General features: G+C 54.5%; 1 protein-coding gene across 1 annotated transcript in view; it reads right to left on the minus strand.

The window, feature by feature from the left end:
* The window catches only part of AHRR (aryl hydrocarbon receptor repressor), a 78,519-nt gene that overhangs the window by 50,008 nt on the left and 4,477 nt on the right, over positions 1-24,034 (minus strand). Inside the window, exon 2 of the mRNA XM_019982723.2 lies at positions 20,086-20,267. Within this exon, the coding sequence (XP_019838282.1) occupies positions 20,086-20,267 (182 nt within the window). The remainder of the gene's footprint in view (positions 1-20,085; positions 20,268-24,034) is intronic.

Raw genomic sequence — 24,034 nt, forward strand, 5'->3', positions numbered from 1 at the left:
AGGCTTCCCTGATAGCTCAGTGGTACACAATCCGCCTACAATGCACAAGACACAGGAGATGCGGGTTTGATCCCTGGCTGGGGAAGATCTCCTGGAGGAAATGGCAACCCACTCCAGTATTCTTGCTGAAAAACCCCATGGAGCCTAGCAGCCTGTAGCCAAAGGGTCACAAAGAGTTGGACACGACTGAATGTCCAAGCACATCCCTGAGCGCCTTGCCTGGAGAAGAGAGGATGTGTGTGATTGTCGGGCAAATGGCGGGTGTCCCTGTGTGGGCTGGGCTGCACACCCAGCCTAGCAGGGAGACTGGAGAGGCCACTGCCCTTGGGGGCTCAGCCCTGCCATACCTCACCTCCTTCCCTGTCCTTCACGCAGAGGAGACTCAGGGCAGCTGCCACTCTGGGCCGAGCCACGTGCCACAAGGACCCAGTCCCACCTGTCGCTGCTCAGGGTCCTGTGCTCGGGTCCGGCCGCCGAGAGCTGCCAAGGGTCCCTGGTGGAGGAGAAACCCGGAGATGCCCCGTTTCTGCCTCTGCAAGTGCATGATGCCCAGAAGCCACCTTGCTCCCGGCCAGCTGCCCAGGGACAGGACAGGCGAGTCCAGATTATGGACACAGGGAATGTGGGGTGGAGGGGACTGTCTAGGCTCGGGGTGCAGGAGTTCCGCCACCAGGGTGACGAGAGAGGAGCCAGGGTACCCCGGGAAGCTGGGCTGGACCTCAGCTCTGACGAGCAGCAGCTCCTGGAGTGGACAGGTCACCACACACACAGCCCGGCTCCGACCCTCCAGCCCTGGCCCAGCAGTGCACCACCCCGGCCTGTGCACCCAGGGCTGGGTTCACGCTCAGCTGTGTGTCCCTCTGGAGGCAGCTGCTGTGATCACAGCGCAGCCCGGCTCCCTCCATGCTGCGGAGGCAGGTCAGCGTGGAGGGAGGCAGAGAGCTTGGAGCCCCGGGGACCCCAAGGAGCAGGCCTGCCCCCCACTCCTGCACGCTTCCAGCCCAGACGCCCTTCAGGGCCTGCTCGGCAGAGGAGCACAGGCTCAGAGCAGCGGTCCGGGGGCCTCGGCGCCCCCTGAGATGGGGGTGGGCTGCTGGGGGTCCAGCACGCCACTCACTTGAGGTGCTTCGAGAGGGGCCTGGCAGCGGCTCCCTGATGTTCCGTGTCTTGCTGGCACCAACTTGGCACAGGCCTCCACGTGGATGCCTGTGTGCCCACATTCCTGTCCCCTGAGGGGGAGGGGCTCTGGGCCACGAGGGGAGCCCCACAAGCAGGATGAGTGTCCTTATAACAGCCTCCAGGGGCACCTCACCCCTTCCCGGGTGAGGACAATTCAGAATTCAGTCCTCACCAGAGCCCAGCCACGGGGCGCCCTGACCTTGGAACTCCGGCCTCCAGGACTGAATGGTGATGTCTGTGTGTCTGTCACAGCAGCAGAGCTGAGACGGGAGTGACCGCAGCCATGTCCATGGTGGCTGCTCTTGGCCGTCTCCTGTCAGCAGCTGAGACCAGGCCCAGGAAGCAGGTGAACTCGACCCTCCGATGGGAACCCTGTCACTTCCTTCAGGGACCGCATGCCCTCCTTGAGACAGGGGCCCAGGACATGGAGAACCAACCTTCCTGAGAGACTGGGGGGTTAACTGGCTTCGCTCACCCCTGCCCCCACCACCAGCCCCTCTGGGTGACCCTGGGGACACCACTGAGGGGTCCAGAGGCCCCACGAGTCCAGGAGCACGTGTGGGTCCCATGCAGTGCAGTGCACCTGCCGAGGGAACCAGTGGCCAGGCCTGGGGGGCAGATGGAGAATGCGGGGCCCCAGTCTGACCTGAGCTCCCACCCCAGCGTGCCTGCAGACCCCACCCCAATTCTGGCATCAAATTTATGGAGCACCTCAGTTTTCAGACATTCAAACTCTCGCCCATGCCTCGCTTTTCAAGAACTAAAAGATAAACTCCTTGTCTTGCCGTTGGAGGATGACCGTGAATCACACAGGCTGGCAGAAAATGCTGTCCTGTGACTCGACAGCAAAGGGGTCCACAGAGGGCGGTGGTTTTCTGCACCTGTGCTGCCGAGAACAGACGTGCTCGCAGGGTTATGTGCCGTCGTGCCAGGGTCTACCCACCCAGCTCAGGAAAGGTGACCGGAAGCACGTGGGCATAAGTGGCTGGGGCTGGACCAGCTCTCATCTCAGCCCCAAGGGAAGGGGTGGGGGCGTGGGTGCGTGTCCTTCTGAGCCCCACAGTTAGACGGGTGCGGAGGAGGGACTCAAACTGGACTCAGAGCCCCAGGCTCAGTTAGGTGAGAAGAAACATCATGCGTGTGAATAAACATGCCTATGTTTAGAAAATAAGAGTCCACCCCAGGACACAGACCACATCAGCTTGTGGGTTTTCTACAGAAAGAATTTCCCTGTTTTCCACAATGACCAGGGAAGCCCCAGAGGTTTCACAGCTCAATCCGGCACCAGGAAAGCGGAGCCCCCGCCTCCACAGGTGCCCAGCCCACCCCTCTTCACTGGCTTTCTGGGGTCCAGCAGACAGGAGCCCAGGGCCGCAAGTCCTGCAGAGGAACTGTGCTCTCTCCTTAATCCCCATGCTGCAGTGCAAGACGCAACCATTTTAGGGAAGTTTTCAACTATTATCTCCTCGACTGTTATCTCCTCAAATACAGCTTTTGTACAACAAAGGAAACTATAAGCAAGGTGAAAAGGCAGCCCTCAGAATGGGAGAAAAGAATAGCAAATGAAGCAACTGACAAAGGATTAATCTCCAAAATGTATAAGCAGCTCATGCAGCTCAATACCAGAAAAATGAGCAACCCAATGAAAAAGTGGGCAGAAGCCATAAACAGACACTTCTCCAAAGAAGACATGCAGATGGCTAATAAATGTGAGAAGACGCTCAGCACTGCTCATCATTAGAGACGTGCAAATCAAAACGGCAATGAGATTTCATCTCACACCGGTCAGGATGGCCATCATCAAAAGCTTACAAATAATAAATCCTGGAGAGAGTGTGGAGAAAAGGGAACCGTCCTACGCTGTTGGTGGGAATGCAAACTGATACAATCACTATAGAGAACAGTACGGAGAGTCCTTATAAAACTACCATATGATTCAGCAATCCCACTACTGGGCACATATCCCAAGGAAACCAGAATTGAAAAAGACACAGGTACCCCAATGTTCATTGCAGCACTGTTTATGGAAGTGCTGCCAGTTGTTCACGGAAGCAACCTAGATGTCCATCAGCAGATGAGTGGATAAGGAAGCTGTCGTTCACATGCACAGTGGAATATTACTCAGCTATAAAAAGGAATGCATTTGAGACAGTCCTAATGAGGTAGACAAATCTAGAGCCTGTTAAACAGAGTGAAGTAAGTCAGAAAGGGAAAGACAAACACCATATATTATGCATGTATGTGGAATCGAGAAAGATGGCGCCAATGATTCTACGTGCAGGGCAGCAAAGGAGACACAAACATACAGAACAGACCTTTGGACTCAGTGGAAGCAGGAGACGGTGGGATGATTCGAGAGAATAGCACTGGAACATGTATATTACCATATGTAAAACTGATGACCAGTTTGAGTTTGGTGCTTGAAGCAGGGCGCCCAAAGCCGGTGCTCTGGGACAGCTTGGAGGGGTGGGGGTGGCTCAGGATGGAGGGGACACACGTATGCTCATGACTGATTCATACTGATGTATGGCTTCCCAGGCCCAGTCGGTAAAGAACCTGCCTGCAGTGCAGGAGATGCCGGAGATACGGGCTTGATCCCTGGGTTGGGAAGATCCTGTGGAGGAGGGCCACTCCGATATTCTTGCCTGGAAAATCCCATGGACAGAGGAGCCTGGCGGGCTACCGTCCATAGGTCACAAAGAGTCAGACACGACTGAGCGACTTAGACGTGGCAAAAACATCACGATATTGTAAAGTAATTATCCTCCAATTAAACTAAATCTATAAATTTAAAGAGAAAAAGAAAAAAAACACAACCAAAAGTAGATCTTTGGGAAGAAAAAGAAAAGGGGATTTTATTTACACGCGTTTTGGTTCCACACGCTGTTCGTGGTCAGTCAGTTCAGTAGCTCAGTCGTGTCCGACTCTGTGCGACCCCATGGACTGCAGCCCACCAGGCTCCCCCGTCCCTGGGATTCTCCAGGCAAGAACACTGGAGTGGGTTGCCATTTCCTTCTCCAATCCATGAAAGTGAAAAGTGAAAGTGAAGTCGCTTAGTCCAACTCTTAGCAACCCCATGGACTGCAGCCTACCAGGCTCCTCCGTCCATGGGATTTTCCAGGCAAGAGTACTGGAGTGGGGTGCCATCGCCTTCTCCGCTTCATGGTAGAAGAGGTCAACTATTCGGGTTTCTCACTAAGTTTCAACAATCTGAAGGGAAGTGTACAGTGGCAAGCCCAGGGCTCAAGAAACATTTTGAAAAAGCAGACAAAACCAAAAAGAAAAAAAACAGTGCTATAAAGTCAAGTAGTTATTCCATGAGTAACTGCATGCTGTCAAGATAAGCAGGACACGGGGACTTGCCTCATGGTCCAGGGGTTAAGAGTCCACCTTTTAATGTGGGGGACGAGGGTCCCATCCCTAGTAGGGGGAACCAAAACCCCACAAGCTCTGGGGCAAATAAACCCACCCACCACTGAGGCAGGAGGAGATGCCACCCCGCAGGGTAAAGCAATTGGACAGTCATTCCCTGTGGACTGAAACTCCAAAATGAGGATAGCAGGACAATTAAGACAGGAGGCTGGGCCCTGCCCAGACCACATATATCTCATTCTAGAAGTCAGGAGACCTCCCCAACCACATATGCACATAAAGGCCCCTTGGAGGTCAAAGGGGGAGTTATGTCAAGGGATGTCCGTATGCCTTGTAAAATCCATCTTGGCTAAGGGATGCATGCAAACACATGGGGGGATCTTGAGATACATCAAATGTGGACTGTGAACCAGGGAGATCAAAATGATTGGCCAAAGGAAACCCAGAAGAAATGCCCCATGAAAGTAATTCAAACTGCCACGAGGGCACAACTCTAGAGACTCTGAGTTCGCCCCTGTGTCTATCCACATACACTGTACTCTTATTCCTCCTAATAAACACTTGCTTCACTACTTTCCGTCTTTGTGGGAATTCTTTTCTGCAAAGCTGAAGGGCCAGAGGCCTGGTCACTGACCACTGGTCTGGCGGCCAGGATCTGGGGCTCTCACCGACACTACTTGGCCTCTCTCTGGCTGGGGACCCAAGCCCCACTGCAAGCCGTCACAGGCCGAGGCCAACCGCCACCGCTAGAGAGCCCTTCACCACAGTGAAAGAGCCCACAGAACACAACGAAGATGGCACTGCTGCAACTCACAGACAGACAGATAAGAGGGTGCTCAGAGCACTCGCTGCCCTTGCACAAGGACTGGTCCCTTCCCCCAGAAGCTCGAGGGAGCTCTAGGAGCACCAGCTCCTGCCCGCCCCCACCCCACCCTCCCCGCTGCGCCTCCTCCAGCTCCTGCTCATCTACAATGACATCAAGTCAGGGACGGGGCAGACTGTCCTCAGGGCAGCTCCAGACAAGGACAGGCCGGATCTGGAGGAGTGGCCAGCTTGGCTGTCACAGTGTCTAATGCATGTGCATGGGATGAATTTGTAAATAAAGTTAGAAAGAAGCCTCCAAGTACAGAACTTGCCCGTCACCCAACCTGGAGCCCACCAGTCACCACCAGTGACTCCAGGGGTCGTTTCCACCAGAGTCCTGCCCGACTCACCACCCACAGGCAGGGTTGATTGGGCAGTGGGTGTGGGGAGGTCTCTGCCCAGGTGCTTGGGGCCTTCTATGGCCCGGTCAGTCTCCACCCCTGTCCGGGGACACAGCCTAGCACTGAAGGTCCCTGTGTGGCTGGAGGAAGCCTCCAAAGAGGTGACTCTGAGCAAACGCTTGGAGAAGGGAAACCCCGGGGCCCGGTCATGAAGCGGCTGCAGGTGAGCTGGGTCAGATGCCCCCAGAAGCCCTCTCCACTCCCTCCCAGCACTTGTCCCCTCAGGGGCCCTTGGCTCAGCCTGTGGAACTGCTGGTGGTAACATGGCTGCAAGAAACCCTGCTGCTGAGAGCACACTCTTCCCTTGCAAAAGGACTGGTTCCTTCCCCTAAAAATTCGAGGGGAGCTCTAGGAACATCAGCTCCTGCCAGCCCCCAATCCCACCCTCCCCACTGCTCCTCCTCCAGCTCCTCCCCTTGACTCATACCCTCAGCAATTTCCCAGGTCCACAGTTTTCTCTATTCCTTCTTTTTGTTTGTGTTTTGAGACAATATCAAGCTTGCAGAAATGTTGTAAGAACAACACCCAATGTCCTCTGCCCAGAGACGCCCCTCCACCCCGGGACTTCACCGACTGCCCAGAGCATCCTCTCAGCCAGGCACGGGCCACTCTTCATCCAGATGGCCTTGGTCCTTCTCGACTCAAGATGGGACAAGCCGCTCTGTAGGCTGCCCTGAGGTCCAGTTTGCTGATGAGTCCTCAGTATGTCCAGCAGAAACATCACAAAACTAAGAAGTGTCCTTATACACCCTGCGGCCTGGCACACGGTGTCAGTTTCTTCCGGGACTGGTGGGGCCATGTTTGGTCACGGGGACAGTGTGTGCTGGCTTTCCCCACTGTAGGGCTTCCCTCTTTGTAGCTAATTAATACTTTGTTTTTCAAGACTCAAACATTCCATTTCTCACTTTCACCAATTTTAGCATCCACTGACATTTCCAGCCTGAATTATTCCTACAGTGGTTACCAACTGGGCATCTTATAATTCACCTCCACTCAAAAGTCACCCATCTAGAATCCTCTCTCCTGGTAGTCTGGTCAGATATCCTGGTGTCCATTTAGTTGTTCATTTACTTATATCCATGCGGATATAGGGAATCCCATCTCATTTGCTGGATTATCATCTGTCACCACCCTCGTTCATCTTAATGCTGAGACTGTTCCGACGTGGCCAAGGGAGGCCCTCAGGAGGTCTGGGTCCTGGGAGAGCCCCTCAAGAGACCTGGGTCCCAGGGGAGGCCCTCAGGAGGCCCGGGTCCTGGGGGAGACCCTTCAGGAGGCCTGGGTCCCGGGGGAGACCCTTCAGGAAGTCTGGGTCCCGGGGGAGCCCCTCAGGAGACCCGGCTCCAGGGAGGGCCCCCTCAGGAGGCCCGGGTCAAAAGGGAGGCCCTCAGGATGCCCAGGTCCTGGGGGAGACCCTTCAGGAGGCCTGGGTCCTGGGGGAGCCCCTCAGGAGACCCAGGTCCCGGGGTAGACCCTTCAGGAGGCCTGGATCCTGGGGGAGCCCCTCAGGAGACCCGGGTCCCGGGGGAGCCCCTCAGGAGACCTGGGTCCCAGGGGAGGCCCTCAGGAGGCCCGGGTCCTGGGGGAGACCCTTCAGGAAGTCTGGGTCCCGGGGGAGCCCCTCAGGAGACCCGGCTCCAGGGAGGGCCCCCTCAGGAGGCCCGGGTCAAAAGGGAGGCCCTCAGGATGCCCAGGTCCTGGGGGAGACCCTTCAGGAGGCCTGGGTCCTGGGGGAGCCCCTCAGGAGACCCAGGTCCCGGGGTAGACCCTTCAGGAGGCCTGGGTCCCGGGGGAGACCCTTCAGGAAGTCTGGGTCCCGGGGGAGCCCCTCAGGAGACCCGGCTCCAGGGAGGGCCCCCTCAGGAGGCCCGGGTCAAAAGGGAGGCCCTCAGGATGCCCAGGTCCTGGGGGAGACCCTTCAGGAGGCCTGGGTCCTGGGGGAGCCCCTCAGGAGACCCAGGTCCCGGGGTAGACCCTTCAGGAGGCCTGGATCCTGGGGGAGCCCCTCAGGAGACCCGGGTCCCGGGGGAGCCCCTCAGGAGACCTGGGTCCCAGGGGAGGCCCTCAGGAGGCGTGGGTCCCGGGGGAGACCCTTCAGGAAGCCTGGGTCCTGGGGGAGCCCCTCAGGAGACCCAGGTCTCAGGGGAGCCCCTCAGGAGGCCCAGGTCCAGGGAGGGCCCCCTCAGGAGGCCCGGGTCCTGGGGGGAGACCCTTCAGGAGGCCCGGGTCCCAGGGGAGCCCCTCAGGAGACCCGGCTCCCAGGGGAGATGCTTCAAGAGGCCTGGGTCCCGGGGGAGACCCTTCAGGAGGCCTGGGTCCTGGGGGAGCCCCTCAGGAGCCCGGGTCCCGGGGTACATCCCCTCAGGAGGCCCGGGTCCCGGAGGTACGTCTCCTCAGGAGGCCCGGGTCCCAGAGGTACATCCCCTCAGGAGGCCTGGGTCCGGGGTTATGTCCCCTCAGGAGGCCCGGGTCCCAGAGGTACGTCCCCTCAGGAGGCCTGGGTCCGGGGGTATGTCCCCTCAGGAGGCCCGGGTCCCGGGGTTATGTCCCCTCAGGAGGCCCGGGTCCCAGAGGTACGTCTTCTCAGGAGGCCCGGGTCCCAGAGGTACATCCCCTCAGGAGGCCTGGGTCCGGGGTTATGTCCCCTCAGGAGGCCCGGGTCCCAGAGGTACGTCCCCTCAGGAGGCCTGGGTCCGGGGGTATGTCCCCTCAGGAGGCCTGGGTCCGGGGGTATGTCCCCTCGTGCTCTGAACACAGCCCTGCTGTCCAGCATGGACGGTCTAGGCTCATCTTGTCCTTTCTCTGCTCTCGTTCTGGGCAGAGGCCAGAAGGCACGAGTCCCTTTCAGTGGTGAACTGTGTCTGGAAACCGAGGTCTGAAGGCCAGCTGTGTCCCCTGTACTGGGGTAGCCCCTTCAGCAGGCAGAGCTGGAACACACATAACACAGGCACACACGCACAGGCACACTTGCGTGTGTGTGTGTGTGTGTGCATAATGTGAGTTCACATCAGAACCTTCGTTACAATTCTGTGCCATGGACTCAGTATAGGGTGGACTTATTTTTCCTTTGACATTTAGTAGAAATTGGTTTAAAACTGTCTGGGCCTAGATTTTTCTCTGTGGGAAGATTTTAACCACTCATTCAAATAGCCATATGACTATTTGGGTGTTTTATTTTTTCTTGAGTCAATTTTAATAAGCTGTATTTCTAAGCATTTACTATATTTTCAAATCTACTAGCACAAATTTCGGAGAGGGCGATGGCACCCCACTCCAGTACTCTTGCCTAGAGAATCCCATGGACGGAGGAGCCTGCTGGGCTCCAGTCCATGGGGTTGCTGGGAGTTGGACACGACTGAGCGACTTCACTTTCGCTTTTCCCTTTCATGCATTGGAGAAGGAAATGGCAACCCACTCCAGTGTTCTTGCCTGGAGAATCCCAGGGACGGGGGAGCCTGGTGTGCTGCCGTCTATGGGGTCGCACGGAGTCGGACACGACTGAGATGACTTAGCAGCAGTAGCAGCAGCATAAATTTGTTCATAATAATTTCAAGCCATCTTTTAAATATCTGCAGCATATATCATCATGCTTTATATATAATATGCTATATAATGTTCCTTTTATTTCCTAATACTGTTTGCTATTTTTCCTTGATCAATCTCACCAGATCTTTACTGTTTTATCATTTTAAAGGAATTCTATTGTATGTTACCTTTCTATTTCACAAATACCTTCTGCTTTATTATTTCTTATGACTGTTTTTTATTTACTTCACTTTTTTTTTTAGCAACACTGAATGTTTAGCTTGTTAATTTCAGCCCTTCTTCTTTCACATTAGACCCTCAAGTTGATTTATTTCTAAGAATTGCATTAGCTGCAGCTACACATTTTGATGGACAGAGCAGCCTGGTGGTATTCAGTCCATGAGGTCACAAAGAGTCCAACACAACTGAGCTCACACATTTTGATTTGCAAACATTTCCTCAGTTCTGTCGTGTTTTCCACTTTGATCTATGTTATTTACAAATGTGTTTACTTCCAAATGTAAGGGCTTTCAAGTCATCTTTTCTACAGATTTCCAGCTTAACTGGCTTGAGGGCTCACCATGCATTCTTCCTGATTTTGTCTTTTGAAATTTATTGTGATTTGCTTTATTGCCCAATATATTTTCAATATGGGCTTCCCAGGTGGTTCAGTGGGTAAAGAATCTGCCTGCAATGCAGGAGACACAGGTTTGATCCCTAGGTTGGGAAGATCCCCAGGAGGAGGGAATGGCAACCCACTCTAGTATTCTTGCCTGGAGAGTCCCATGGACAGAGGAGCCCGGTGGGCTACAGTCCATACAGTGGCAAAGAGTTGGACATGACTGAAGTGACTGAGCATGCATGCATATTTTCAGTATATTTACAAGTTACATGTGGGCTTGAAAAGATGTGAGTGTAAGTTTCAGAGATTAACCCTTTTTTGCATTGCTCAAATGTTCTTTAATTGTTACTGAATTTTATTTCTCTGATCTATCAAGTACTGAGAGAACTTTCTAAAATCTTTCTCTCTGATGATGAATTCATGTATTTTTCCTTATACTTCTGTCAATATTGGTTTCATATTTTTGAGGTGGTGTTATTAAAAACACACAAATTTAAAATTATTCTCTTTGCTTGATAAAATAAAATGCTTAATGACTTTTAAATGATAGGCTCTCATGATCTCAAGTAATATTTTTCACCCTATAGCTTTAGCAAATGTATTTCAGTTAGTATTTTTCCAATGTATCTTTTCCCATCCTTTTACTTTCAACCTTTCTGTGCCTTTTGTAAACAGAGATATTCACTCTAACAATCCTTATCTCTTCAGTTCAGTTCAGTTCAGTCGCTCAGTCGTGTCCAACTCTTTGTGATCCCATGAATCACAGCACGCCAGGCCTCCCTGTCCATCAACAACTCCCGGAGTTCACTCAAACTTACGTCCATCGAGTCGGTGATGCCATCCAGCCATCTCATCCTCTGTCGTCCCCTTCTCCTCCTGCCCCCAATCCCTCCCAGCATCAGAGTCTTTTCCAATGAGTCAACTCTTCGCATGAAGTGGCCAAAGTACTGGAGTTTCAGCTTTAGCATCATTCCCTCCAAATAAATCCCAGGGCTGATCTCCTTCAGAATGGACTGGTTGGATCTCCTTGCAGCCCAAGGGACTCTCAAGAGTCTTCTCCAACACCACAGTTCAAAAGCATCAATTCTTCGGCGCTCAGCCTTCTTCACAGTCCAACTCTCGCATCCATACATGGCCACAGGAAAAACCATAGCCTTGACTAGACGGACCTTTGTTGGCAAAGTAATGTCTCTGCTTTTGAATATGCTATCTAGGTTGGTCATAACTTTCCTTCCAAGGAGTGTCTTTTAATTTCATGGCTGCAGTCATCATCTGGAGTGATTTTGGAGCCCCCCAAAAAATAAAGTCCCCTGTTTCCCCATCTATTTCCCATGAAATGGTGGAACCAGATGCCATGATCTTCGTTTTCTGAATGTCGAGCTTTAAGCCAACTTTTTCACTCTCCTCTTTCACTTTCATCAAGAGGCTTTTTAGTTCCTCTTCACTTTCTGCCGTAAGGGTGGTGCCATCTGCATATCTGAGGTTATTGATATTTCTCCCGGCAATCTTGATTCCAGCTTGTGTTTCTTCCAGCCCAGAGTTTCTCATGATGTACTCTGCATAGAAGTTAAATAAGCAGGGTGACAATATACAGCCTTGACGTACTCCTTTTCCTATTTGGAACCAGTCTGTTGTTCCATGTCCAGTTCTAACTGTTGCTTCCTGACCCATATATAGGTTTCTCAAGAGGCAGGTCAGATGGTCTGGTATTCCCATCTCTTTCAGAATTTTCCACAGTTTATTGTGATCCACACAATCAAAGGCTTTGGCATAGTCAATAAAGGAGAAATAGATGTTTTTCTGGAACTCTCTTGCTTTTTCCATGATCCAGCAGTGTTGGCAATTTGATCTCTGGTTCCTCTGCCTTTTCTAAAACCAGCTTGAACATCTGGAAGTTCATGGTTCACATTGTGCTGAAGCCTGGCTTGGAGAATTTTGAGCATTACTTTACTAGTGTGTGAGATGAGTGCAAATGTGCAGTAATTTAAGCGTTCTTTGGCATTGCCTTTCTTTGGGATTGGAATGAAAACTGACCTATTCCAGTCCTGTGGCCACTGCTGAGTTTTCCAAATTTGCTGGCATATTGACTGCAGCACTTTCACAGCATCATCTTTCAGGATTTGGAATAGCTCAACTGGAATTCCATAACCTCCACTAGCTTTGTTCGTAGTTATGCTTTATAAGGGCAACTTGACTTCACACTCCAGAATGTCTGGCTCTAGGTGAGTGATCATACCATCGTGATTATCTGGGTCGTGAAGATCTTTTTTGTACAGTTCTTCTGTGTATTCTTGCCACCTCTTCTTAATTTCTTCTGCTTCTGTTAGGTCCATACCATTTCTGTCCTTTATTGAGCCCGTCTTTGCATGAAATGTTCCCTTGGTATGTCTAATTTTCTTGAAGAGATCTCTGGTCTTTCCCATTCTGTTGTTTTCCTCTGTTTCTTGTCTCTGATCCTTATCTCTTAGTTGGCTTGTTCAGTCCACTTACATCGACTGTAACTAATGGCACATTGGGAATTCTACGCTTTCTATCTGTTACACTCTTCCACCTTTCTTTTTTCTTCTTTCCTGCCTTTTTCTTTTGATTAATTACATTTTCTCATTCTACTTTTTTCTCTCCATTATTTTGAAAGTTAAACCTTTCTGTTGTATTGATGACTATTCTGAAAATTTTATTAAGAATTAGTTACTCAACCTCCAAATTTAATTAATACAAGAAATGTTGACATCTTTAACTCAAATCTCCCTCTCCAAATTTATATGCTGTCATGGCCAGGGCTTTATTTTTCTCATTTTTCGCCCTTACCGTATGCCATTATTACTATTTCACACATCAGTGTTTGCTCTGATTGACACCCTTCTCCATCCCTCCTTGCAGCCCAAACCTTGCCTTCCTTCTGCATTTTAAAGGAGGTACATCTTTTAAAAATGTTTTTAAAAAATTTCTCTTTGGGTTCTCAACTGCACTTAGTTTTTAGTCTCTTTGAGTATTCCTTAATTTCCTGCCAACTGAGCGATACATGTTTAAAGGTTTCAGATATTTCGTCTTGTATTTTACATGTCATCTGCCTGATGGCTACAGGTACTCGACATTGTATCTTCCGGAAATGGAAGAGTCTGTGTGTTTGGTGGCAGACCTTCCCCACTGGACTGTAAATCCTGGGAGGTGAGGACCACAGCCGCTGTCTCGTTTACCTGCATTAGAGCTTGCCGTTAATGTGAAACTTTCAGCCTGAATTTGGGCCAAGGCCCCACGACATGTGCCAACTGTTGGCCTCAGATGACCTTGGCGAGGCTTCAGAGAGGACGTCAGAGGTGAGAGATGTTTGAGGCTGGAAGGAGGACTTCCTCGGAGGGCGGTGCTGTTGGTCCCACCCCACCACACGCGCCAGGAGAGGGCTGGGGCCCCGCCCCTGCTGGCGCCCAGCGAGAGGAGCTTTGTGATGGCCCTGTGAAGCCTGCACGTGCCTCCAGAGGCCCGTGGGCCGGGTGTCTCTCTATATTCAAGAACTCCAAAGGCGTTTGGGCTGCAAGTGAGAAGCACCATGTGTCAACCAGGCCCGTCAAAGACGTACGTTTCCTGTGGAGCAGGTGGGGCCACAATATCCAAACACTGGCCGAGGGTATCTTAGCTCCTCCTGGGAGGATGCCTTTAGGCATGCAGCTGTCTGACACTTGTGTTAAAGAAGGAAGCGCAAGGAAGTGACTAGAGAGGATGACCCATGTCAGCCACTGAGACAGACAGACACCCCAGGCATGTGGTCCTCAGAAGCTGGGAAAACACCAAGACCACCCAGCCTGGGTGCCAGCTCCCGGCAACGCCAGGCAGACTTCTCCCAACCTCACCTCTTCTTCCTGCTGCTGCTCTGACTTGGAAAGGCCAGAAACCGTGGCTCTGGTGAGGCAGGACCTCAGGAAGAGGCAGCAAAGCTCACCATCAGGCTCCCCCTGCCCCAACCCTGCCTGCCAGACCCTCAGACTAGGCAGCGAGAAGGCTCACATTTGAAATTCTTTCAGAGATTTAACGTTTGGCTGGACTGATGATCATACAAGTACCAGGGACTGAGAGACCCTAAATGACCAGAAGGGACAGGGAAGGTCCGGGACTGCCCCCGGTCCATCCCACAGCAGAGAGAGAAAAGGCAATGCTCTTTCCTGTTTCCTGGGGGACAGATGCCCTGGGGGGACTCAGGAACCAGGGGAGTGAACAAATGAGGGAATGAACTAGGAGCCTGCTCCTCCCCTGGGCTAGACTCCGCCTCCAGAGGCAACTAAGAGACAACAGGAGAAGTGGAACCAGCACAAAACGATCCGGGGTGATCTTTCTGAATGATGGCTATGCAGGGGACCCGCCTAGGGTAAGAGGCAGGTGTGCACACAGCCTGACATGACCCAGAGCAGTGTGCCTTTGCTGGAAAGGCCCCGGGGGCCGTCCTTCAGAAGCTGTCCACGCTTGGGGGAAGGGGCTCCCGCAGCGGAAGGGCTGGAGAGGAGACACAGCCACAGCCACAGCCACATCCCCTGGGGAGGAATCCACGGAGCAGCCCCTTGAAGGCAGGAGAGTCCGGTCCCAACCCGGCTCTCAGCATCTCAGGCCTCGCATGCCTCGCCGCTCAGAGGCGGGAGCGCCTTGCTCGCAGAACACGATGGGGAGGGCCCCCTGGAGCCTCCACTTGCAGGGGCGCTCATTCTCAGGGACGGGGTCTCCTGCCCCAAGCCCCTCTCGGAGCCCTGTCTTCCCCTGCCACCCCCGGCACAGTGGGGCCAGGCCTTAGGACGTGCTCTGCAGGGTCACAGACACTCATTCCCAGCAGAGCTCATCAGGGGAGGATGACTCGTCAGTGAAAGCTGAGAACCTCACAGTTTAGCTCAGCCACATACACTGCACTCCTGGGTCACAGGTCCCTAAGTCTTGGGGAGAATTTCATCTCTGACCCGCAGAGGAGCACAGCATCCTGCGTGTCCCAGACACAGCTCAGGATGCGGGGCCTGTGGACCTGCCACCTGGAGGGGGTGAAGCAGACCCACCCAGCTCAGGCGAGCCCAGGGCCAGGGTCCATCCGGCACAGAGCGTGCAGGTGGGCTGACCCCAGGCCCGGGCCAGGCGGACAGTGAGCGGGGGATGGGTGCTCAGCACTCAGGGATCTCTGGATCATCCCTGGAGGCCGAACCTGTGCTTTCCCCTCCTGGTTCTGTCTGCTGAGTGTCCCCCCTCTCTGTTCATCCCAGCCAGGCTAGGGTGACTGGGGGTCCTTGGTCTTACCACCTGCCAGGCTAGGGTGACCGGGGGTCCTTGGTCTTGCCACCGGCCAGGCTAGGATGACCAGGGGTCCTTGGTCTTGCCACCTTCCAGGCTAGGGTGACAGGGGTCCTTGGTCTTGCCACCCACCAGGCTAGGGTGACCGGGGGTCCTTGGTCTTGCCACCTTCCAGGCTAGGGTGACAGAGGTCCTTGGTCTTGCCACCTGCCAGGCTAGGGTGACGGGGGTCCTTGGTCTTACCACCTGCCAGGCTAGGGTGACCGGGGGTCCTTGGTCTTGCCACCGGCCAGGCTAGGATGACTGGGGGTCCTTGGTCTTGCCACCTGCCAGGCTAGGATGACTGGGGGTCCTTGGTCTTGCCACCTGCCAGGCTAAGGTGACGGGGGTCCTTGGTCTTGCCACCTGCCAGGCTAGGGTGACGGGGGTCCTTGGTCTTGCCACCTGCCAGGCTAGGGTGACGGGGGTCCTTGGTCTTGCCACCTGCCAGGCTAGGGTGACGGGGGTCCTTGGTCTTGCCACCTGCCAGGCTAGGGTGACGGGGGTCCTTGGTCTTGCCACCTGCCAGGCTAGGGTGACGGGGGTCCTCGGTCATCTGCACACTGGTCCCCATTCTAGGCCCTTGAAGCCCAGGTCCAGAGAGTCTCCTGCCCAGGTCAATGCCACAATGCTGAGTGCTGGGCCTTAGAAGGGGGTGCCTGGGCGGCTGGGACCTCACGTCCTGGGCCACACGTCCTGGAGAGAACCTGGCTCCCGCTCCCTCAGGGTCCTTCATGTTCTCCACCCACCCTTCCTCCCTTTTCTGTGATCAGCTCCCAGTTTCCCCTTTTGCAAACAGTGAAACTTGCAAGAGTGGAAAATCCCTCTCTTTGGTACAAGCAAAGGGTTTATAACTAAGAAGCACCAGCCCTCAGTCTACGCAGAACCAAGTTAAGTAATTAAATAAGCTCACTGCCTTTTAAAAATTCATGAAAGTTGACACAAACATGACACTACAAGCAAATTTGCAGGCCGTTATTACTCTTGGAGGCTGGAACTTTCCAGTTCATGTCCTTCCCAAAGGTGACTTTTTATGGAAGCTTTAATGAAATTATCCATTTCTGAGTCAGGAAGCAGAGATTAAGATCCAATTTTTAAGCTCGACTTTTTTCTAACTATGCAGAGGGAATGAATTCAGGAAAATGTTTAGAATTTCCCCTAAAATGTAAAGCTTGAGGAAGATCACAACTTGGGAATCCTTGGGAGAAAAGGGTGATACAGAAGTCAAGTTCATTATCTCCCCAAGCTGTGACCAGCAGGGCCTCCCACTGGCAGCGTGCGGGCTCCGCAGACCTGATGGGGCATCGCCCTGCCTCGGGGCAAAAGGGATCAGACTCAGTGTGGGAGGAGGACTCTGCTCCTGGTTTAGAGGGACCATGCATTCAGGCAGACACCTGGCCGATGCCTGAACTCCTGGAAACAACAGAATCGAAGCCTTTCCAAGGCCACCAACCCTGGCCTGGCTGGACACAGCTGTACCCGAGGAAGTGACCAGAGAGGGAGTGACCAGTCCGCTTTCAGTGTCCCAAAGGCAGATGGAAGCCTCTGTGGGAGGAAGGTGAACAGAAAACCCCTACTGAGCAGCCCCAAACCTGGCCCAGCTGTCCACATGGGTCACTGAGGAATCCCTGGGCATGGGGAACCCCGGGGACAGGGATGGGGTCCCTGGAATGGGGGGTGGAGACCCCAGAAAGGGAATGGAGACCCCACAATGGAGATAGAGACCCCACAGTGGGGATGGAGGCCCCACAGTGGAGGATGGAGACTCCACAGTGGGGATGGAGGCCCCACAGTGGGGATGGAGACCCCGCAGTGGGGATGGAGGCCCCGCAGTGGAGGATGGAGACTCCACAGTGGGGATGGAGGCCCCGCAGTGGGGATGGAGACCCCGCAGTGGGGGATGGAGACCCCGCAGTGGGGATGGAGGCCCCGCAGTGGGGGATGGAGGACCCTCAGTGGGGATGGAGACCAAGCCCTGGGAATCGGGGTCTGAGAGTTTCTGAAGATGGGCCCGTGAGGCCCCAGCATCCCAAGGCCTTCGGAGAGGGCCTGTCATCCCTTCACAGAGCTTTCTCCTTTGTGAGCACAGATGGGGCTGGAGAACCGGCAGCACCAGCAGGGCCTGTGGCTCCAAGACAAGGGCCCTGGACTCCACACCAAGACCACACCAGTGCTGAATAACTGCTTTTGCTGTTTCACACATTTGCATTTTTCCTACCTAAAGACCTGATGCATTTTCAGTAAGACTTAGAAACCTGGATAGTAAAACAGAACTTCTGTAACCGCCTCTTAGGGATAAAGGCTTATCTACAGCCATACCACCCTGAACGTGGCCAATCTGTTCTGACTCAGAAGCTGAGCAGGATCGGGCATGGTTAGTACTTGGATGGGACAGAAAAGCTTTAGCGAGTCTGTGCGTCAGCCCCAGTAGGGGCTTGGCCGGGTCTGCAGTGCCCCCACCAGGGCCCTGGGGACGGAGCCCTCCCCAGGAGGCACTCAGGAGGGGCTGAGAGATGCCTGAAGGCCTGACCCCAAAGCAGAAAGCTGGCCGCAGCCCCTGATCTCCCGAAGCCCCAGAGAATTCAGCATCCAGAAACCATGGAGTCCACGGTGACTAGGAATCACATGCCCTGGGCCCCATGCCACAGGTCCCAGCAGCTGGAGGTACTGATGTTTAATTTAGAAGTAGTGTCACTGGAAGGCTTCCCCAGGGGCTCAGCAGTAAGGAATTGGCCTGCAATGCAGGAGCCACAGGAGATGTGGGTCGATCCTTGGGTTGGAAGATCCCCTGGAGGAGGGCATGGCAACCCACTCCAGTATTCTTGCCTGGAGAATCCCATGGACAGAGGAGCCTTGTGGACTAACAGTCCAAAGGGTCACAAAGAGTTGGACACGAGTGAAGTGACTTAGCATGCACACACGTCATGTGAACCCTGTAGACCTGTCGCTTTCAGCTTCTGCTTGGAATAGAGAGGCTGGGAAAGTGGCCACCCACTTCACACAAAGAGCCACATAATGCTCGAATTTCCCCATTTTCCTGGGCCCGTCACAGTCCCGGGCAACCATACCCGAGATCCAAGGAAATACAGGTGCTTAAAGGAGGGACAGGAGATTATGGGCATGGGAGGGACTCAGGCAGAATTCAGGCCCAGTTCTGCAAGTGGGCCAGTGGGACACGCAAGAGAAGGCAGGACTCCTGGCGGTTGCAAGAGGTGTAGACCTGGGAATCCGCAGGGGCCTCGGGGCTGACCGCAGGGAGGGGGACCAGCAGGGCAGGGCACCAGGTGCTGGGGGAGGGGCCCAGACCACAGCTGGGGAGGGTGGGGCCTTCTCAGTGCAGGACTGCAGTAGCAAGGGCAGCATAGAGGGTGGCCTGCACACCACACCGCCCCCTCGCCTCCTCCTGGAAGCCCTCCAGCCTGCACAATTCTCCTGGTGACCCCCCGAATTCCTGTCCCCATGGCACCCACCATTCTCTGCTGCCCTCCAAGCCTACTTTTCCAAAAATGCCTCCTAAGCTTGTGCCTCCAGCCACGGGGGGCCAGGGGGTCTGGGTGATTTACTGGGGGATGAACCTGGGCTGGTGCTGGGTGAATCCCAGGCCAAGCTGTCAAAACTCTGCCTATGTCCCCATCCTATGATGTCCACGAGCCCATGCGCCGGGGTGGGGGGTGGTGGTGGACACAGGTGGGCATCACAAGGAGCAAGGACCTCCCCGCCCCCAAAACCAAGCCTGGCTCAGCAGACACAGCTCTGAGCACTCAGCCTCCCCCGGGGACAGAGGTGCCTTTCCACGCGAGACAGCTCGGCTCACCGGGGCCAGTCCCACGCAGTGTGCCGTGTGTGCCCCCAGCACGGGTCCAGCCCCAGAGCAGAGCCGGACACAGGGGAGGGGCCACGGGACCCCGGGAGTGGGACCCAGACCCGTCAGGGTCCTCACACAGAGGGGGCTCCCAGGGCCAGCCTCAGCGGGACGACTGGGGTTCCCGCTCCTGGAGACAAAGGGAGGGCCGGGCAGGCCCTGTGCCAGGCTAGTCGGCGCTGGCCCAGCTGGAGGGCACGGCGAGCGAGTCCCTGGGGGCGTCGGGGTTGAAAGCAGCCTGAGTCCTCAGGAAATATGCCCGCCCAGGCCGAGAAAGCCAGCAAGGCACAGTGGCTGCCACACCTCAGGCACGTCGGATGCACACACATCCGTAGCCCTGCGGCGGGGCCGGCGCTGCACAGGCCCGGGTCCCGTGGTTCCGGGCCGCAGCCTCAGCGGCCGGCCCTCCTAACCACAGCCCTAGGCGGGTTTCAGTCTCAGGAGGCTGTGCACGCGTTGACTCCCAGAGCCCTGAGCAGAGCGTGAGCGGGCAGTCGGCTGCCGTCCACCACCCCCTGGTGTCCACACGTGCCCCCTGTAAACACTCGTCTTACCTCTGCCCAAAGACACAGAATAAATGCACAGTTTTGTAAGAAGTTCAGACTTGGCTGAGGGCTGATGGCCGCGGTCTGGGCTGCTGAAGCAGGCCGGGGATAACCACATTTTTTTCCCAAGAGCTCAGCCAGGCCACGCGAGGAGTAAGGCTTGGCCGGGGGCACTGGACATAAGCAAGTACCCAGTGCACTGCAAGGGCCCGACGGACACATCAGCTGCCTTGCACCGACCCAGCACAGCATCCCCAGGGCTGGGCAGGCGAGCCAAACAGGGCGGGCCGGCCCGCCCTCCCCACCAGAGCTGCTCTCTGCCTCTAAAGGGTTCCAGACAAGGAGTGAAAACAGGCCCATCCCGGGGAAGCCAGGTGGGCCCAGGTGAGGCCCAGGGGACAGAGGTGAGGGTCCTACCTTGGAAGAAGCTTTTCACCCTGAGATAGCTGACGCTGAGACGCAGGACAGAAAGCTTGTCGAGCTTAGAGATGATGTCGGGCGGCAGCGGCAGCAGGCTGGCCAGGTGGTCCAGCTCGGCATTGAGGCGGTCCCGGTGCCGCTTGGAAGGGTTCGACTTCTCAGCGCCCACGGCAGGCCTCCTGTGAGGGGAAGACCACAGTCAGGCTGGGACTCCCAGGCGGAAAGTGTCCCAGGCAGTGACCTCAGGAGGAGCACTCGGCTCCAAAGGCAGCTGCCGGCAAACACGTGCCTCACGGGATGAAAAGGCACTGGTTCCCGGAGATGCACAAGCTAGACTGCGGCCATGCTGGCCAAATCGGCTACACCAGCCACAGAGGCCACGCCAGCCACAGAGGCCATGCTGGCCACATCAGCTACACCAGCCACGGAGGCCACACTGGGCACAGAGACCATGCCAGCTACATCGGCCACACCGGCAACACCAACCACGCCGGCCACTGTCGCAGCTCTGGAGGGAGGCCCAGAGACAGGGAAGAGCCAGCAGGAGGGCCGTGTGGCCTCTCTGTGACCACACCTGCCAAGGTAGCAATAGGCACCAGCCCTGGGCACACTGCTTAGCTCTCTCGGGAGCTCCACTGGGCCCTGCCCTCTAGGCCTGCGTGGCCCCTCTGGGCCTGTGTCCCCCTGCTCAGCAGGGCAGGAAGGTGCTAATAAGGCCAAGGTGAGCAAGGCGGCCTGGGCACCATGGTGCCCCCTCCCCACCCTTCCACTCAGGAGGGGGAGGCCAGGGCCCCACCACCTCCCTCCCTCTGAGGGAGCGGCCCTTCCTGAACGTCCTGCCCGCCACAGCTGCCCTCACGGGCCCTCTCACCCACCCTCAGCCCTGCCCCCTCCGTGCAGAAACGTCTCCTTAACCTCCTTCCTAGAAAGCGAGGCCAGGCCAGTCGGGCAGGGGCCGCCTCCCCTGGGCCCGCGCTCCCCAGGTCGGGGGCTGCCTTCAGGGGCTCTGGGCTCCTGGGCCCAGAAGGTCCTGTTTTTCTACCATGCACTCACTTGTAAGAACGTGGAAACCTGTCCCACACAGTCCTTTGGGTCAGAAACCCCCAGGCACCCCGCACCCCATGGGGCCGTGGGGGCCAAGACCAGACAAAACCACACAAGAGCAGAAGCTCCACCCCGGCTGCTTCTTTCTCTTGACTGACCTGTAATTCATGTACCATAAAGCCGCTTTCAAGTGAAAGCGTGCTGGCATTTAGGACATGCACAGAGCTGTCGACCTCCACCAAGCTCCAAAACATCTCTTCACCCCCAAGTAACACTCCTGCCAAGCGGCTTCTCTCATCTCTCAGGCCCCAGCGGCCACAGCCGGTGTCTGTCTTTCTGGATTTGCTCGTTCAGACATTTCTGTAAATGGAGTCAGACTTCTCACACCCGGCATCCTTCACTGACCATCACACAGTCAAGCTTCTTCCATCAGGCAGCCTGTCGGAGTGTCACTACTTCTCAGGGCTGAGTCATGTTCCATGGCCCTGCGATTCTATGTTTAACTTTTTGAGGAGTTGCCAGACTGTCTTCCACACCAGCCGTACTTCACAGCCTCACCAACACTTGCTACTGTCCTTTTTAAAATAACATTCCCACCTGTGTGATGGTGTAACAGTGTGATCACGCACCTAGAGCCAGACACCCTGGAGTGTGAAGACGAGTGGGCCTTGGGAAGCATCACCATGAGCAAAGCTAACGGAGGTGATGGAATTCCAGCTTAGCTATTTCAAATCCTAAAAGATGATGCTGTTAAAGTGCTGCACTCAAAACGCCAGCAACTTTGGAAAACTCAGCGGTGGCCACAGGACTGGAAAAGGTCAGTTTCATTCCAGTTCCAAAGAAGGGCAAAGCCAAAGAATGTCCAAACTACCTGCACAATTGCGCTGATTTCACACGCCACCAAGGTCATGCTCAAAATCCTCCAAGCCAGGCCTCAACAGTATGTGAACCGAGAACTTTCAAGTGTACAAGCTGGGTTTAGAAAAGGCAGAGGAACCAGAGATCAAATTGCCAACATCTGCTGGATCATAGAAGAGGCAAGAGAGTTCCAGAAAAACATCTACTTCTGTTTCATGGACTACACTAAAGCCTTTGATTGTATGGATCACAACACACTGTGGGAAATTCTTTGAGAGATGGGAATATCAGACCATCTTATCTGCCTCCTAAGAAATCTGTATGCGGGTCAAGAAGCAACAGTTAGGACCCGACATGGAACAACAGATTGGTTCCAAATTGGGAAAGGAGTATGTCAAGGCTGTATGTTGTCACCCTGCTTATTTAACTTACATGCAGAGTACATCATGCTTAATGCCGGGCTGGATAAAGCACAAGCTGGAATCAAGATTGCCAGGAGAGAGATCAATAACCTCAGATAGGCAGATGACACCACCCTTATGGCAGAAAGTGAAGAGGAACTGAAGAGCCTTTTGATGAAAGTGAAAGAGGGGACTGAAAGAGCTGACTTAAAACTCAACATTCAGAAAACTAAGATCATGGCATCTGGTCCCATCACTTCATGGCAAATAGATGGGGGAACAATAGAAACAGTGGCTGACTATTTTTTTCGGCTCCAAAATCACTGCATATTAAAAAGCAGAGACATGACTTTGCCAACAAAGGTCCATCTAGTCAAGGCTATGGTTTCTCCAGTAGTCATGTATGGATGTGAGAGTCGGACCATAAAGAAAACTGAGCACCAAAGAACAACTGTACTTGAACTGTGGTGTTGGAGAAGATTTAAGAGTCCCTTGGACTGCAAGGAGATCAAATCAGTCAATCCTAAAGGAAATCAGTCCTGAATATTCATTGGAAGGACTGAGGCTGAAGCTGAAACTCCAATACTTTGGCCACCTGATGGGAAGAACTAACTCATTTGAAAAGAGCCTGATGCTGGGAAAGATTGAAGGCGGGAGGAGAAGGGGACGACAGAGGATGAGATGGTTGGATGGCGTCACCGACTCAATGGGCCTGAGTTTGAACAAGCTCTGGGAGTTGGCGATGGACAGAGAGGCCTGGCATGCAGCAGTCCATGGGGTCACAAAGAGTTGGACACGACTGAGTGACTGAACTAACTTAATGAATGAATGGCCAACAATGTTAGGCATCTTCTCACGTGCTTGTTGGCCATCTCTGTATTTCTTTGGAGAAATGTCTACTCGAGCCTTTTGCCCATTTTTAAATTGGGTTGTTTGCTCTTGAGTTGTAGGAAATCTTTATATATTTGGGATACTAGATCCTTAACAGATACACACATTTTCTCCCATTCTCTGGTTATCTTGTCACTTTCTTCAGTTTCTTTTCTTATTTCTTCCTTAATGAGGTGCCTACACCAACGCTGGTCATCTGCTAACAAAATGCAGAGCCAGGAAATGTGGGGAGACGGAGCAGCCTCGTGTAGACTGGACTTGCCACCCAGAGGGGAGCCCCGCCCAGAAGTGAGAGAACTCAAAGCCTCCCCAGAAAGCAGAGCAGCACCGAGGGCAGGTACAGGGGCCAGAGGAGGGCAGACCTGTGGGGAGCAGGCCCCCAGCCACACCTGGGATGGACTGAGCAGTAACTGTCCCCACCCCTACCCCGCGGGGCACCGGCGGACACTCCTGACTGAAGATACGGGTGTTGGGAAGGCCCTATTCCTTCCAGCTTTCTCAAACCAAGCGCCCGGCTGCCCCTCAAAGCCAGCCCAACATGCCTCCCCAGGCTTTGGTTCCAGGGGCCAGGGCAGAGACCCTCGCCCCCACCAGGTGGGTGAGGGGGCCACTGGAGGGACAAGGCCCTCTGAGCTGACCTTGGGTTTGGGCTCAGAGCCACGGTGGGAAGCCCCAGTTCTGCAGGGTGGAGACTAGGGAGGAGGTGAGGGGCCCAGAAACCTAAAACACCCGGGACAAGTCCAACAGGAGAC

This window comes from Bos indicus, chromosome 20, assembly GCF_029378745.1.
Source record: "Bos indicus isolate NIAB-ARS_2022 breed Sahiwal x Tharparkar chromosome 20, NIAB-ARS_B.indTharparkar_mat_pri_1.0, whole genome shotgun sequence".
NCBI classification, from domain to species: Eukaryota; Metazoa; Chordata; class Mammalia; order Artiodactyla; family Bovidae; genus Bos; species Bos indicus.